The sequence below is a fragment of the Bos mutus genome, chromosome 24 (assembly GCF_027580195.1).
Source record: "Bos mutus isolate GX-2022 chromosome 24, NWIPB_WYAK_1.1, whole genome shotgun sequence".
NCBI classification, from domain to species: Eukaryota; Metazoa; Chordata; class Mammalia; order Artiodactyla; family Bovidae; genus Bos; species Bos mutus.
Genome location: NC_091640.1, coordinates 52,248,718 through 52,265,334, shown reverse-complemented (window position 1 = coordinate 52,265,334; position 16,617 = coordinate 52,248,718). Strand labels below are relative to the sequence as shown.

Sequence of the window (16,617 nt, the reverse complement as noted above, 5' to 3'; positions counted from 1 at the left end):
GCTGGCATTGCAGTTTACAAACAAACATGTTCTTTTCTTCCATTTTCCCCCCCTATATTTCTAGTAACTTACTTAGAGGTTACAGGGAAGCCTTAGGTGATCCTGTTGGTCAGGGAGAAACTGTTAATTTTATTTTTCAGGTAGGGAAAAAAAGACTCAGAGAGGATCCCCAAGATCACATAGCTCAGAAGAGGAAGACGAGGTCATAGATTTGCTTTAATTCTAGTCTAGGTCTCATTCTGTGTCATCTTTCTTATTATTCTTGTCCTTTATTTTTCTTACACTGTATAAAAAGTAGACTACATAGCCAAGTGGGGTCAACCAGCTCAGATGTGAGAGAGGCAAACACACATGGAATTAGCAAAATATTTGATGGAGGCTGCCCTTTGGCTACTGTAATTCCAGAAAACCCATCAAGCAGGATTTGAGCAATGAAACTTCAAGGTCATGTAAACAGGTAACCTGGGAAGACAGTCAGTCAATGATTCCATGATTCCCAGAATCACTCAGCATAAAGTGGCTTATCAGAAGACAAATTTGTCTCCCAGTCAGCCCTAGAAGGAAGAGCGTATGGTTAACACAGTGAGGATTGGCCGGAGAGGGTTCTGGGATGGCTTGGGAAGAGCCCACTGGAATGCAGTAGCTGTGTACATCCACCAGCAGAAGACCTGGGTGCCTGTGCACGAACAGGGTGGTGGGGGAGAAAGCATGGAGCAGCAATATCAAAGAGGAAAACCTCTGTCTACCTTTTCTCCCTGGGGTGGTTCCTCAATCCCCAAACCAAGATTTATCCCTAGGGGGATAAATGGATGAAGATTTATGGATCTATGAAGAAACAAGGCCTTTGATCAGAATTTATAAATACCAGAGCTCCTAAATTTTGATTAGCCCAGAAAACCTGTTGATCCACCACATATATTAAGACCTGATCTACAACTCTCAAAATCAAGAACCATGCCTACAGCTTTGTTTCAATCCTCTTCTCTGTTTACATTTAGCAGTGATAAAGATGTATTAGATAATAATAAACGCGTTGGGTGGCATTAGTCTCAGGGCAAGAGTGTATCTTCAACATGTTCAATGAGCCAAAGGTGAATAAAGAAAAGAGAGGGAACATTTTGAGCTTCCTTGAATAATCACTTTCCAGGATGTCTACAGTTTGGTTCCCTGGCTGCAGGATTCAACTGGAACCTGTCATTTACGGGCCAGCAGGACCATGCGAAGAGTTGACTCATTGGAAAAGACTCTGATGCTGGGAGGGATTGGGGGCAGGAGGAGAAGGGGACAACAGAGGATGAGATGGCTGGATGGCATCACCAATTCGATGGACATGAGTTTGAGTGAACTCCGGGAGTTGGTAATGGACAGGGAGGCCTGGAGTGCTGCAATTCATGGGGTCACAAAGAGTCGGACATGACTGAGCAACTGAACTGAACTGAACTGAACTGAGGACCTGAAGAAGCTCACATCCAGACTGCAGGTCAAAGGCTTTCATGGAAGGCTACTTGGATAGCATCCCCAAGATAGAAAGTTAGTAACACAGTTGGCGAAGGTTTCAAAAGTAGCTTTAGGTGGGCTGGATATTGAACATCAGAATGTCAATTGTTTTCACCATCAGTGTCTAAAAAAAGTAAACTTTAACAAAAATGTATGCAATACAAGGACAGGCTGATGATGGTAATGTACATTTTGCTCTTGGCTAGTTTCAAGCTAAATTATTGGTGTGATCACTAGGATAATCACATGTTTTTAACATAAATCTGATACTTTTGAGACTGAAAGGGAACTCAGTTTATGTCAGGACCACACTTATAAACTAGAATCGTTGAAAGCAACCTGGGATGCGTGGTCTCCAATCTATCACTGTTTTAAAGATGACACAGATGTTCACACTTGTACTCTTTTTTGGAAACTGTTTATTTTTATCTGATAGTGAGAAGTCGTGTCAGGCACTGGAAGCATTCAGAATTAATTTTATTGAAATATAGTATATACATTTCTATTTCTGCAGTGCATGATATACTGTCACACTTCTGGATTTTTAAATTTGGATGTAAAGAGAATGATTGCTTCATTCAATCATTAGCATCTAAATGCTGGTTACTCTTTAATGGAAATGTCTCTGGTAGGGATAAAAGGCCAATGTTTATTGGAATACTTCCTGGTCATAACTGGAAAGACATGACTAGGGGTTCATCACACTGGCCTATAGCTGTAAATAAATTGAAACCCAGTGATTAAAAATGCAATGGGTCTTTGTGAAGGGGACTGTGAAACAAAAGCTATCCCACTTCCCTGTCAGTCTGCAAAATGACTGTGAAAAATGACATGTGAATCATGGTAGAAAGGACTGCAACCACTTAGACACTATTAACTCCACTGGCTTTGACCATGAAGAATAACGGCAGAATGACGCATGAGAGCTGGGATCATAGGCGAGAACCTTGCTCCATCACATTCAATGACTCACAACTCTATGCCCTTTTGCTTAATAGTGGTGGGTTCAGTGCTTTGACACAGATAAATATGTTCAGGAAACCTTTCCAGTTGGTGCTGACATCAGCAACTAACAGTTTAGCATGGCCACAGCTAAAAGCACGGGGAAATTACAGAAGATCAAGTTGGTATTTTTGGTTGCATTAATTCATCCAGATACATATATATATATATATATTTTTTTTTTTTTTTTTTTTGAAATTTACATAGTACTAATGGATCTTCATTTGACCACATTGGGACAGTGCACAAATAATTATTAGATGATATAAACACTAATTATAGTTTTGAAGTTCTGCCTTTATAGGAGGAAAGAACAAGGGGATTGATACTTCAACCTATTACATGATTTCATTTTCAAGCAGTTGGTGAAATTATTATGATGTTGATTTAAAGGAGAAAAAAAAAACTGAGGCTAAAGTCTGTAACAAATTAAAATTTGCCCAATGGGTGAGTTTGCATTTGAAGTGATATTTTTGACTCCAAACTCTATTTCACATTTTTTTTTTTTTTTGTATCAGGAGTCTATATGTTTGTTTTGTTTTCTGTCAAGGGCCAGACAGTGAACGTTTTTGGCATGAGGAGCAAACTATTCAACTCTACCACTGTAGCTGGAAAACAGCCACAGACAGTGGGAAGAAGATGGGTGGGGCCACAGATGCCCACCTTGCCCCTTCCTCCCAAGTGGTCAGCAGAAATGAAAGCAAAACAACAACAACAAAGTCCAAGAAAGCAGCAAATTAAATAAATAAGCAGAAGTATGCATCACACTAGTAGTTTAGAATATATGACAATGATGCCTTTTCAGCACCTCCAGTTAATACACTTGGATAGGAAACAATCATGTTTGCCTAGTATTTTCTAAAATTCTCTTTCAAAGTCCTTCCCCATCCTCCACCTCCTTGATATCCAGTGCTTTCCTACTGGCATTAGGGTTCTCTTCTCAAAATGCCCTCAGCCCTACCCTTCCTGACTGCATCTTACTTTCTAGAACCTTCTTTTTGCAGCTTCCCATTTTAAAAACTTATTCAAAACAGTATTACCTAGTGGAGAGGAAGATTCAATAATTTTTACCCACCTTAAGGTATCATTGACTGAAATAACTTAATTTGGCAACCTTAAAATCATCTCACTTTAGTAAGTCACTTCAGTCGTGTCCAGCTCTTTGTGACCCTATGGACTATAGCGCACCAGGCTCCTCTGTCCATGGGATTCTCCAGGCAAGAATACTGGAGTGGGTTGCCATTTCCTCCTGCAGGGCATATTCCTAACACAGGGATCTAACCCATGTCTCTTAGGTCTCCTGTGTTGGCAGGCAGATACTTTACCACTAGTGTCACTGTGGAAGCCCTAGTAAAGTCCAGGCTGAGTTAAATTCAGTAACTGTAAGTCTCTATGCTAGATATCGGGAATGGGAATGTTTCTAAAGAAAGCAATGTATATCTAAGACCATAAAAATATTCCATTCATTTGTTCAGTCCCTAAATCATGTCAGACTCTTTGTGACCCCACAGACTATAGCCCACCAGTCTCTTCTGTCCACAGGATTTACCAGGCAAGAATAGCAAGAAGAGAGGACTGTGTTGCCATTGTCTTCTCCAGGGGATCTTCCCAACCCAGGGATCAAACCCTCATCTCCTGCATTGGCGGACAGATTCTTTACCACTGACCCTATGGACTGTAGCTTGCCAGATTCCTCTGTCTATGGGATTTTCTAGGCAAGAATACTGGAATGGGTTGCCATTTTTTTCTCCAGGGGATCTTCCCAACCCAGGGATTGAACCCAGGTCTCCTGCACTGCAGGCAGATTCTTTACCACTGAGCTGTCAGGGGAGCCCATTAAAAAAAAAAATTAGGTTATAGTAAATTCTCTCCCAAGAAGCTACCTCAAGAAAATAATTCAATGGAGTTACTGTATACACACACACACACAAAAACAAACCCTCATTGCAGTGTTTGATATGATAGCAAATTCAGCTATATTAAAAGCTATACTAACTGTCTTATAGTAGGGAAATAGATAAGTCAATGACAAAACACAAATATGTTGACATAGTAGGAAACAATCAAAATTATCGGCATGAAGACTAAGAAGAGACACCCAGTAGTACGCAAACCATTGGGACAGACTGTGGATGGTTGACTTGGGATTAAAACCCCTTCTACAACTCAAATAATGCCATAAGATCAACCACTAACTACGAATGAAAGATCTTTATGCTGCATGAAGTTTCATATTTCAGTATGATCCTCGCACATTCTGTATAGGTATAAATGCTTGCATATGTAAAGAAAAAATAATCTGTGACTTTTCTCATCCTAAACCCTTTAACTAGAGAGGGAGATGTAAACTGCTGAAAACCACAGCGTAGGTAAGAACTCTGTCACATGACTGAATATCCTTTTTATCATTGTCAAGGGAACTACCTCTCAATGACATAGACATGCAACAGCTCTTTCTTTATTTGCATTTTTTTCTTTCATTTTGAAGCCTACTCCCTCATTCCTCAGAGGGCAGTTAGCAATGCAATAAATTAATTTGTACTTTGGCGTGAACTCTTTAATCCTGTTTTGTTCTCTCACCTCCCAATCAAACACACACTCTTACATTTGCATGTATTAACATAATGAAACATTAATTACATAGTGTCTAGGATAGAACCAGCAAAGCGCTTCAATCAATCTCAATAACTTCCATCAGGAAGGCGAAAAACGCTGCCCAGCCTTATCAGGACCACATAATAGACACAAACACAGGCTCAGTGCCTGTTGTGGGTGTGATTTATAACCAACTTCTGAAAACAAAAAGCAGAAAATTACAAGGAGACTAATCAATAACAATTATCTTAATGATAGATGGACAAATTTTATTCTTTTGTTGGGCGGTATTGCCCGTCTACTGGTTTGTTTGCAACAGGGGATAAAGATTAAGCAGACTGCTCTAGAAAACCAATGAGGTCTAAAAATGCCTGATTCCTGGGCTGTGAAGACTCGTTATATTATCTGATTTCCCTCGAGAAAGTGTGAGAGTTTGTCTGAACAAGCGAAGGTGTCTTCCAAAGCCTCTCACACAGCCATTTCCTAACCCTTCTAGACTGTTCTTGGTCTTCCTGGTCTCTCCCCACACACACGTGTTCATCTGCTTTAGACGGTCTGAATTCCACCAAGGCTATCCTTCGTGCTTATGGCCAGCGTGTGTTCTGGGTGATTGTTGCTGAGCAGTGAGAGTGTTTAATTATGTAAAAATTCTTACACAAGGGTACTGGGTTTGGAACACAGCATTCACAAACATTTCCAGTATTTTACATACGTGTGAAGAGTTTTTTGTAAATATCAATCATGGTAGCATACATGTATTTGGGTCTGTAGAAGCCCTGTTCCTGCTGGGTTTTTTTCTTAGAACCGTGGAAGATTAATAAGTAAAAAGAAAAAGAGGTAAGCAAAGGGTGCTGTGGCATTCCCCAAAGGCTGCACCTCCACACGGTTTCTCAGTGTCGGAACTACTGACATTGTGAGCTGGATGACTGGATACTTTTTTGTCAAGGGAGCTGACGGGTGTATTGTAGAAAGTTTAGCAGCCCATCTGGTCTCTTTAGAGGCCACTGCCCTTTCCTCATTGGAGAAGGAAATGGCAACCCACTCCAGTATTCTAGCCTGGAGAATCCCAGGGACAGAGGAGCCTAGTGGGCTGCCGTCTGTGGGGTCGCACAGAGTCGGACACGACTGAAGCGACTTAGCAGCAGCAGCAGCAGCCCTTTCCTCTCCCCTTTAGTCATGACAATCAGAAATGTCTTCAGGCCTTACTAATGCCATGGGGAAGGGCAAACTCATCTCCAGTTAAAAACCACTACCCTATGCCTTTCTGTTCAAGAACTACATGCAATATTCATTAAAAAAAAAAAAAAGTTCAGTAAAGATTATAGAAACTTATTTGCTTATGTAAAAACTATACTGTTATTAAATCTTCTTTGAAATAAGTAGACTTTACTCCATTTTAAAGTCAATATTTTGAGGCATTTATAAAACACTGAAAGTGAAGAAACCTAAATTCTATTCCTGATAATCCCACCCTGACATCATGGCCTTAGGCAATGAATCCTCTTCTTTTTATTTTTTCTTGTGTGTGTGTATATATATATATATATATATATTTTTTTTTTTTTTTTTACATCACTTTCTTCCTTTGCAAAGGGAAGAGCTTGGACAAAGTGATTTCCTAGTCCACGCCAGGTTGAACATTCTGTGGTTCTACCACTGAAAGAACTGATGGCCGCGGATTAGCCCTTAAGCCAGGACCATCCACGGATCTCTCAAACATCAGTCAACACGCAACTACGAGAGTAGTAATGTGTCTACCTTTAGCACAGTCCAAAACTGTACTCCCCAAAGAAGAAAAAATGGCATGCGTGCATATGTGCATGCTAAGTTGCTTCGGTCGTGTCCGACTCTGTGTGACCCTAAGGACTACAGCCAGCCAGGCTCCTCTGTCCATGGGGTGCTCCAGGCAAGAGTACTGGAGTGGGTAAACCTGAATATGTAACTCGGCAAAGGTGGGTATGGTTCCTATTCCTGGGTGTGCAAAGAGAAACATCAAGGGAGTGATAATGCCAGAGATAATCAGTTAGGGCTTCGCTCCCTTAAAGACTTGAGCATGACCACCAACTAAGAGAACAAACAGGCAAATAACAGCATAACAGATTACTGAATCAAGTCCTAGATACTGCCTACTGTGCTAACACTTTCTCTTTCCTACTATAGTAGTTTTATTCAAGGTAGAAACCAGATTTAGAAAAAGTAAATAGATACATACATGCATACATACAGTTATTAAAAATCCAATTTTCCCTGAATTTGATCCTATGGGTGTGAGGTCTCGGAGCATGTGCTTTCTGGTTTGTGATTCTCTGAGCCCATTACTATTTGTAATCGCTTCTCCAAATACACACTATTCACATAGATCCCTGGAGATTCTAGACACCAATCTGCCCTTTTGAAAACTGCCACATCCTCGTTTGCATGAGAGATGCAACAAGTCAATGAAATCATCCTTCAGGACTCCCAACCCTGTCAACTATTGGCTATTGAAGCTCATCCATCCGTAGGCCTTCATTTCGGCTCTTTCAGAACGGATATGTTAGCTTGTGCATTCCTGCAACTGCTCACATGAGTGCAAAGTAAAATGGCATGACACAGACACGACACTGTAATTCTCAACATCCAGAGACTCGAATGACCTGCCTGCCAATATACCACAGTATGTTCCCATTTACAATGCATTTATCTCAACAAAGAGTTGAGGAAATCATCTTTCATATAGCTTGCACCTGTCTCTTTCTGTTGCCTCTCAACACTCCTAGAAGATGCAGCAAGATGCAATGATCCTTATATTTTCCCATATAACAATCTTGGGAAAAGAAAGGGAAACCACCTGGCATTGAGAAACAGAACACATATGCAAAGAAACAATACAGAGAAATCTTTAGCCTGCACACTTGGTGAAATATCATCTAAGTGTCACTACATTTAGGTGCTTCTGGTAAGACAAAGAACATTATTTTGAAGGCTACAGATACCAAATAATGAATATCAGTAATAGCTACTGAATTTTTTTTCAATAGCTTATGACCACTTCACAGTTACTTTCTATTTTATTAATTAACAAAGAAGGAGAGAGAGGCAGGGCACATAATCATAATTCCATAGGAAAGGCACTTAGATCCCAGGAACCTCATCTTTGTCAACACAAAAACTAGATTGTTTTACAGCAACACACCGAACACTCTCAAAATAAAATCCTTCTAGCCTGAGCCAAATTCTGACCAGGCTTTAGGGAAAAAAAAATGTTTACCATTAGGTGAATAAACTGCATCACTATAATGAAATGAGACTGTTGGGAAGATAAACAGCTAATTCATTGCAAATGCAAAACCACTCTTTCTCTATAAAATGAAAGCCACAATAAAATTGATGGGCCATGGGTTATTGATACATTGTTTGGGGTTTTCAAAACCCACAGATATTTTAAAAACCATAATCCAAATACAACCAAATCGTAAAGCGTTCAATAACCAGTGTGCACACTTCAGCCCTGCCCTTCCAGCCAGCATGAGCAGCAAAATCCCCCCATTATCCTCTCCCGACCAGCTGTCTTTGGATACACTTCATGGAAAGTCACAGCTTCCAGATCTCATCTTCTTTCAATTTAGTGGATTTGGCCATTTCAACATAAAGAAATTAAAACCTAAAAATAGATAAATAAAAGAATCTGTGGGTCATAAACCCACAAGCTGAGCAGTTTTCATGTTTAAAATCAGCGTTTAATGTCCAACAGCAGGATTAGGTGGTCTTAGGTGAAATGTGGTCCATTTTCTCCTCAGAGATGAACAAAGCAAATAGGAAGAAGAAGGCAATCAGAGTGGCAGGATCCTGCAACTCTGTTATTCATTACACTGCTGGCTACATCTTGGAACTGGCCATCCCATTTCTAAGTCTTTATCCCAATCATTTATGAGCCCAGGGCAGCTACAGACAAGTAAGAGATGCTCCTGTTGACCATATTAAAAACTGTTGGTCAGCTACAGTTATTTTCAAAAGAATGACACTATTTTCACAATCCAATAACAGTAAAAGGCTAGAAGATATCTCAAGATAAAGAAAAGTAATTTTTAATTTACAGAACTTGTCACTGTGGATTGTCATTTCTCAGTGCTTTTTCCTGGAATCTGGTGTTGCTGCAACAACACATCTATTACCTCCAATATCATATCTAAGAGATGGTGTCTATCAAAATATATGAATACACTTTTTATCTTGAATTATATGGGAGAGAGTTCTATTTATTAGACTCTTAAAAGACACCAGGGTTTTATTTATTAAGCAAGAGAAATATCAGGTGTGGAGTGTTTCCCAAAGTTCATAGCTTTCTTTCCATAATTATGATTAATAATGATGGTAACACTTATATCAGCTCCCATCATTGCATCATTTTTAATCTGCTACTATGCACTACTATGCTACTATACCTATTATTTATTACCTAGAATACTCCCTGCATTCAACCTATAATTTAGCCACTACCATTATCTCCATTTTATAGATGAGTGGACCGTGGTTCAGAAAGGTTGCAAGACTTGACCACTGTCATTCAGCCAGTAAGGGAAAGAGTCAGCAGTGGAGCTTGAGTCTTCCTGACTCTGGAGACTTTGCTTTTGATCAAAGTATTACATTTGGCCCAATGTCAAGGGAAGGGGTTGGGGAGAAATTGGGAGATTGGAATCAACACATACACACTATTAATACTATAGTAATAATATATCTATCAATAGATAACTAATGAGAACCTGATGCACACACAGGGCACTCTACTTAACGGAATGTGGAGACCTAAAGGGGAAGAAAGTCCAAAAGAGAGGGGTTACATGTGTATGTGCAGCTGATTCAGTTTACAGTAGAGTAGAAATGAACACAGCATTTTAAAGCAATATATTCCAATAAAAATTAACTAAAAAACAACTTTTAAAAAGGATTACATTTGGAGGATGGAAACTTGAATTTCATTGCAAAAAATTAAAATGTAACATAAAACCAATGAAACTGATTATACTTCCAGAAAAATTAGAGAAAGGAGAGATACATACAAATAATACTTCAGAATCCGGGATGTTGGGAGGCTAGAGAAGTGAGGTATATGAAAGAATAAATATGAAATAAGTGATATATAGGGATCAGCAGAGAAGGGATGAGATGATGCTACACACAGTGAAGCTGTCTAAAATGAGGGAATTGTAGTGGAGAGAGATGGGATTCAATATAGAAGTGACCATAATAAGCAAGAATCACTGGATATCAGAAGAAGGAGAATGTGTTAGGTTACAGAGACAAACTCAATAGTGGCTAAGGTCACAGACTCTGAAGACAAGCATGAAAACACAATCTCTACCACTAGCAGTTACGTGACATCCGCAAGTCACTTTTTATTTTCTCTTCTATAATTCAATTCTAAAGACCACTCCCCATCTTCTAAAGTGGTTGGGAATTTTTCCAAAAAATTGTTTAGCGTAGACTTGTAGTAAGTGTTCAACATGGATTGTGATCAACATTGGTCAAAATTTGATGACTCACTCTCACCGTGACCTTGAGCAAGTCGCATTACTTCTCTGTCATTCCATTTACTCATCTTTGAAATGGGAATGATATTAGAAGCTCAACCTGTTCCACTCGATGAAATGAGATAATGTGTATGAAAAGATTCAGAAAGCATAAAAGTGCTATTATAAGATTGTTTAGAAATGGAAACTCAGCCAAGAACATTTGATCCAGACAATGGTGAGACATGTGAGGACTGATCGCTTCTGAGGAAAGGGAGGTTTAAAGCTGAGGAAATGGTATCCATTTCATTTCCAGTTCACATTTCCTTGCTCTGTTGCCCTATCCAGTCTCTTGTTATCTAAATTCAAATCATCTATGTCATTTGACACATTCAGTCCATATTCTTAGTAAAATAAAACCATCCTCTCCCACTATGAGATAATAGGAACAATATATATTGGTCTCTGGCCCTATTCCTGGCACAGAGCTTCTGAACCCTTGTAATTTCTTAACTGATAAGAACACTAGGAGCATCTGTAGTGATAATATTGAATCTCTGATCCTGGTTCCTGACACAGAGCCCCTAAAACCTTGGCAATTTCCTGGGTGAAAGCAGTGCCTTTTATTCTAAGGAAGTGACTCTTGGTGGGCTCCTCAATGCGGGGTGGTCACCGGAAAAGGTTAGCCATAATTCAGTTCAGTTCAGTCACTCAGTCGTGTCCGACTCTTTGCGACCCCATGAATCGCAGCACACCAGGCCTCCCTGTCCATCACCAATTCCCGGAGTTTACCTAAACTCATGTCCATCAAGTCAGTGATGCCATGCAACCATCTCATCCTCTGTCGTCCCCTTGTCCTCCTGCCCCTAATCCCTCCTAGCATCAGGGTCTTTTCCAATGAGTCAACTCTTCGCATGAGGTGGCCAAAGTATTGGAGTTTCAGCTTCAGCATCAGTCCCTCCAATGAACACCCAGGACTGATCTCCTTTAGGATGGACTGGTTGGATTTCCTTGCTGTCCAAGGGACTCTCAAGAGTCTTCTCCAACACCACAGTTCAAAAGTATCAATTCTTCAGCACTCAGCTTTCTTCACAGTCCAACTCTCACATCCATACCTGACTACTGGAAAAACCATAGCCTTGACTAGACAGACCTTTGTTGGCAAAGTAATGTCTCTGATTTTAATATGCTATCTAGGTTGGTCATAACCTTCCTTCCAAGGAGTAAGCATCTTTTAATTTCATGGCTGCAATCACCATCTGCAGTGATTTTGGAGCCCAAATTAGAAGCTTGGAATTTTCAGCCCTACCTCCCATTCTCTAGGGGGAGGAGAAAGGCTAGAAATGGATTTAATGATTGATCATGGCTACTTCCAAAGACAGAGTTGAGACTTTGAGAGGCAGTGCTGTGCACACGGGGGAATGAGGTGTGTATTGATTACCGAGGAGGCCAGCTTTGCTCATATCATGGCATGGACTGCTTTTCTGAGCCTTGCTTCATCAGGAGCTCTGTCCATGAGTCTAGGGTTTGTTTCCTCCTGCAAAAGGTACATGAGCCTCAGGGGAAGTGTGGCCACCCACGGGCAGGTGTTCTTGGGTAATCAATTACAGACTACACAAGGGACGGCTATTGATGAGGCCTGATGGGCAGTTGTCTACAGCGAATGTTTTGAAAGAGAATGGAGAGGATCCTTAGCAACCAGAAACCTCCTCTTAGTTTGTACTTTGCCATTTCTTTCTTTACTGACAAAGACTTTCACTGACCAGCAAGGTGGGGTTTCAACAGCAAACATTCTTGGAAGAGGCAACAGCTCTATTTAGGTTTATATTCTGATTGTTTCCTGAGATCAGCCTTTCATAGCAGGTAAAACTGAAAGAAAGCTGAGATTCCACCCGAGGAGAAAAACTTTATAGAGACGGTCAGATGGAGTTAGGGGTGCTCACCGTGCTGGTCTACCTATCCCGACCCTGTATGTAGCAGCTTTGAGTGACGATAAGAAAACAGCCTCTACTTCAAAAAGACTTTAGGCTACTATGAACAAAGAAAAGACCAGGTTTAATAAGCAGAGAAATGACTGCTGAAGAACAGAAAGTAAATAGGATGCCCTAATCACGTTATTCTCTTGGTAAATCTTAAGAAGAATTCTAGAGGAATTTAAGTTACAATTTCAAGGTGAGGAGAGAGGAAGAATTCTAAGTCTTCCATAGGAAATTTAGGCAAAATTTGTGAAATAATGGAAAAAACAAAAACACCTCTAAGTTCAGGTGAACTAAAACTGGCATTGAGATCAGATTACAAATTGGGTATAAGAGGAAAACCTAGTATTTGGGGGTGCAAGTGATGGGTAGTCACTAGCGGTCTGAAACATTCATCATCATCTCTCTTTGCCTCTTCCCAGCCCACTCTTCACAGCTGTGACTCTGAAGATTTTCAGCTCATAGAAGCCACCATCCCCAGGGCTGAGACAGTGCTGACCACGCAGCTTAAAGGACTCAGGCCCATAAGCTGGTGGGTCTGGAATTAGCCATGTTGACGTAAAGTAGGAAATTAGGGTGCCTAAGGGTGAAGCTTAGGACCACTCATGTTCTCACTTCTAGAATTTGTCTTGTCTCTGTGATTTGGGCTTCAAGAATCAAGTGATTTTTCTGAACTCAAGAATTCAAGTTGTAGGGACTTCTCAGGGCTCGGTTTCACTGTCCAGAACTCAGACTGCTTTAAATACGGTCTTCCCATCCTTCCTGGGATGGTGATTTGGTTTGAAGGACCGCTAAAGCCACACCACTCCTTTCTAGGCCTTTCTCCTTTCTGTCCCAGCCTACCCTTGAGGTTCTATAATTCCTTAGTTTTACCTATTCTCTGACCCACAATAATTATCCACTTATGGTAACAACAGACTTTGTGCTACGCATAACCATATAATCACCAGTAGATCATCTGATTTTTATTTGTGCTGAATTCTGTGTCTAATTCACAATGGCTACGTTTTGAATTCTTCAAACAATTATTTATTGACTATAGAAATATTCCATTTGAATTTATTTATTTATTTATTTTTGCTCTAGAAACTAGAGCAAAAAGACAAATATATGTAAAATATGAGATGGCAACAAAATTAGTAGATCAATTCTAGAGCTCCAAACTGGGGGGAAACAAAAGGATTCCTAGAACATTTTATAAAGATAATGGAAGACATTATTGAATCCCAGGGATGGGGGAGCCTGGTGGGCTGCCGTCTACGGGGTCGCACAGAGTCGGACACGACTGAGACGACTTAGCAGCAGCAGCAGCAGCATTGAAAAATTAATTCAAGAAAATCTTCCAGAACAGAAGGACACACAAAACCAGATTAAATAGGTCTAATACCCACGGTATGACAGATATCCATAACAAGGGCTATCGATCATGAGACTGTAGTAGGTCACTGCAGACAAGGAGAACATCCTGTACATTTCCAAAAAGAGATAACGAGACCAGGAGACAGAGAAACTAATAGGATCAGTTATCAGAATGCATCAGGTTTTTCAGAAGCAGATGTGGAAGCTGTAAGACAGCAGAGTCATACCTGCAAACTGTGATCGGAATTCGATACTGAGTTTACCTACTAATAACTTGAGCGGGTAGCATAAAGCCATTTTCCGACACACAAAGCTTTAATGCCTCCCTCCTGCACCACCCTCAAATCCTTTCTCAGGAAGCTACTGAGAGTTAGAATCCACCAAAAGGAAAGAATAAAGAAGACAGGGGGACTTCCCTGGTGGTCCAGTGGCTAAGACTCCACATTTGCAACACATGGGACCCGGGTTCAATCCCTGGTCAGGAAACTGGATCCCACATGCCACAGCTAAGAGTTCACACACTACAGCTAAAGATCCTGCATGCTGCAACTAACGCCCGGTGCGGCCAAATTAACAAATATTTCTAAAAAGACATGAGCCGCAGGACGTCAGTGCTGTCATACAGATGGGAAGAGGAGGAGCTTCCCAGAGTCGTGAAGGGAGACACAGGGTCAGAGTGGTGCCCACTGGCGGGCAGTCAGTCTTTTCTGATTGGAGTAGGTCAGGAGCCTGTGGGAGCAAGCGCCTCAGGAAGAGACAATCCACAGATGTGTCGGAATGACTGGGAGGCGTTTGAGGCTAATAATGAAGAGATGGATACATTAAAAGTAAGGGGAAAAAAAATCATACAAAAGAGAACGATTAACTCCAGGGGGAAAATTACACTGAAAAACAAAAGGAAGCACAGTATAATCTGCTTCAATCCTGTAGACACTGACCATCCATCCAAACCAAAGTAAGGTATGATTGTACTGGGAGCGTGAGGATGAGAATACGGTATAAAGAGGGTAGAGGTGAAGGGGTATGAAAGAAAATCAACTCTATACTTGTCACAGGAGGAAGTCAGTAGATAATGCTCAAGATGGAAAAATCAAAAAGACATAATGTATGTATATTACTTGGAGACGTGGAGAAAGTTTCATAAAAATCAGCTGGAGGAATTCAAATGTGGTTACTTCTGGGAAGCAGAGAAGAGTTGAGTTGCAGTGGCAAAGGAATGATGCTTTTATAACAAGTTTGGCAGAACTCTGTGTGTGTGTGTGTGTGTGTGTGTGCTCAGTCGTGTCTGACTCAACTCCATGGACTGTAGCCCACCAGGCTCCTCTGTCCATGAGGGTTTCCCAGGCAAGAATACTGGACTGGGTTGCCATTTCTTTCTCCAGAGGATCTTCCCAACCCAGGGATCAAACTCTTGTCTCTTACATCTCCTGCACTGGCAGGCAGATTCTTTACCATTGCACCACCAACTCTGTTGCTGCTAAGTCGCTTCAGTCATGTCTGACTCTGTGCGACCCCATAGATGGCAGCCCACGAAGCTCCCCTAGCCCTGGGATTCTCCAGGCAAGAACACTGGAGTGGGTTGCCATTTCCTCCTCCAATGCATGAAAGTGAAAAGTGAAAGTGAAGTCGCTCAGTCGTGTCCGACTCTTAGCGACCCCATGGACTACAGCCCACCAGGCCCTCCGTCCATGGGATTTTCCAGGCAAGAGTACTGGAGTGGGGTGCCATTGCCTTCTCCGACCACCAACTCTAGAGCTCTTTAAATCACATACATGCACAATTCTGATTACAATGAAGGCAAAATGCATTTTACCTAATTCTAAAAAGTTATTTGAGTACTTCTACAGCCAGGAGACCATCATACTTGTAGAAAAATCAGGGGTCAAGGGGCATGAATGAGGAGGCTCTCTGTGACTTTAATAATGGTCACATTTTTCCTTGGTGAAATCAAAGCCTTCCCACCTCGCCTAAGGTCCATGATCTCTTAAAGTCAATAGTCAGTTCACAGATCACAAAGCTTTTCTCTCTCCAGGTAAGAACCATCTGAGCGCAAAAAACTGGCTTTCCACAACTCAGACCTGTTTTCATAAAATGCAGTGCCAAGCTGATAAGGTCAAATCCGACCTGATCTTTTAGACTTGGAACAAACACCACGGGAGCCCTACACTGTCCTGTTAAGCACAGTCAGTTTGCTCATAACAAAGTCATTTTTAGGATTTTGTGAGTTTGACAGGAAAACAGAAGGAACAGCCCCACAATAAATTATTCACTTGAATGACTTTCCAAATTGAAATCCAAAAGATTGCAAAAGTACAGAGTTGTAAGTACATAGGAAACCATCTGAAATAATTTCAGATCTGAACATTGCCATATGGTCATCCTGTTGATTTTCACGGATGCAGCCTACTCATGTGGATAATACGACGCAGATGGGGCAGTGGTGCTGGGGCCCTCTGCCAAGGCCAGCTCTGCCCCAGCCCACCTCTGGCACCCAGATACTCTGTGAATAATCTGGAAGGATCATGTGTATATTTTTAAGGGGGCTGGAGGAGCTCAAGAATGAACAGAAAAATGTGTACATAACGTTAGCCATCCTTCAGCTATGAGGACTTCCATGGTGAGTTCCATGAGGTTCATCTATAAGGTGACTGTCTGCCAGAAAGATGAACTGATTTGCCATAGTCAGATGCTGGCCTTCT

At 41.0% G+C, this 16,617-nt stretch overlaps 1 protein-coding gene across 1 annotated transcript in view; it reads right to left on the bottom strand.

Annotated features, from left to right (window-relative positions):
- Positions 1 to 14,215, bottom strand: part of DCC (DCC netrin 1 receptor) — an 877,980-nt gene extending 863,765 nt beyond the window's left edge. The window contains exon 1 of the mRNA XM_070361809.1: positions 14,146 to 14,215. Within this exon, the coding sequence (XP_070217910.1) occupies positions 14,146 to 14,215 (70 nt within the window). The remainder of the gene's footprint in view (positions 1 to 14,145) is intronic.
- Between the last annotated feature and the right edge of the window lie 2,402 nt (positions 14,216 to 16,617).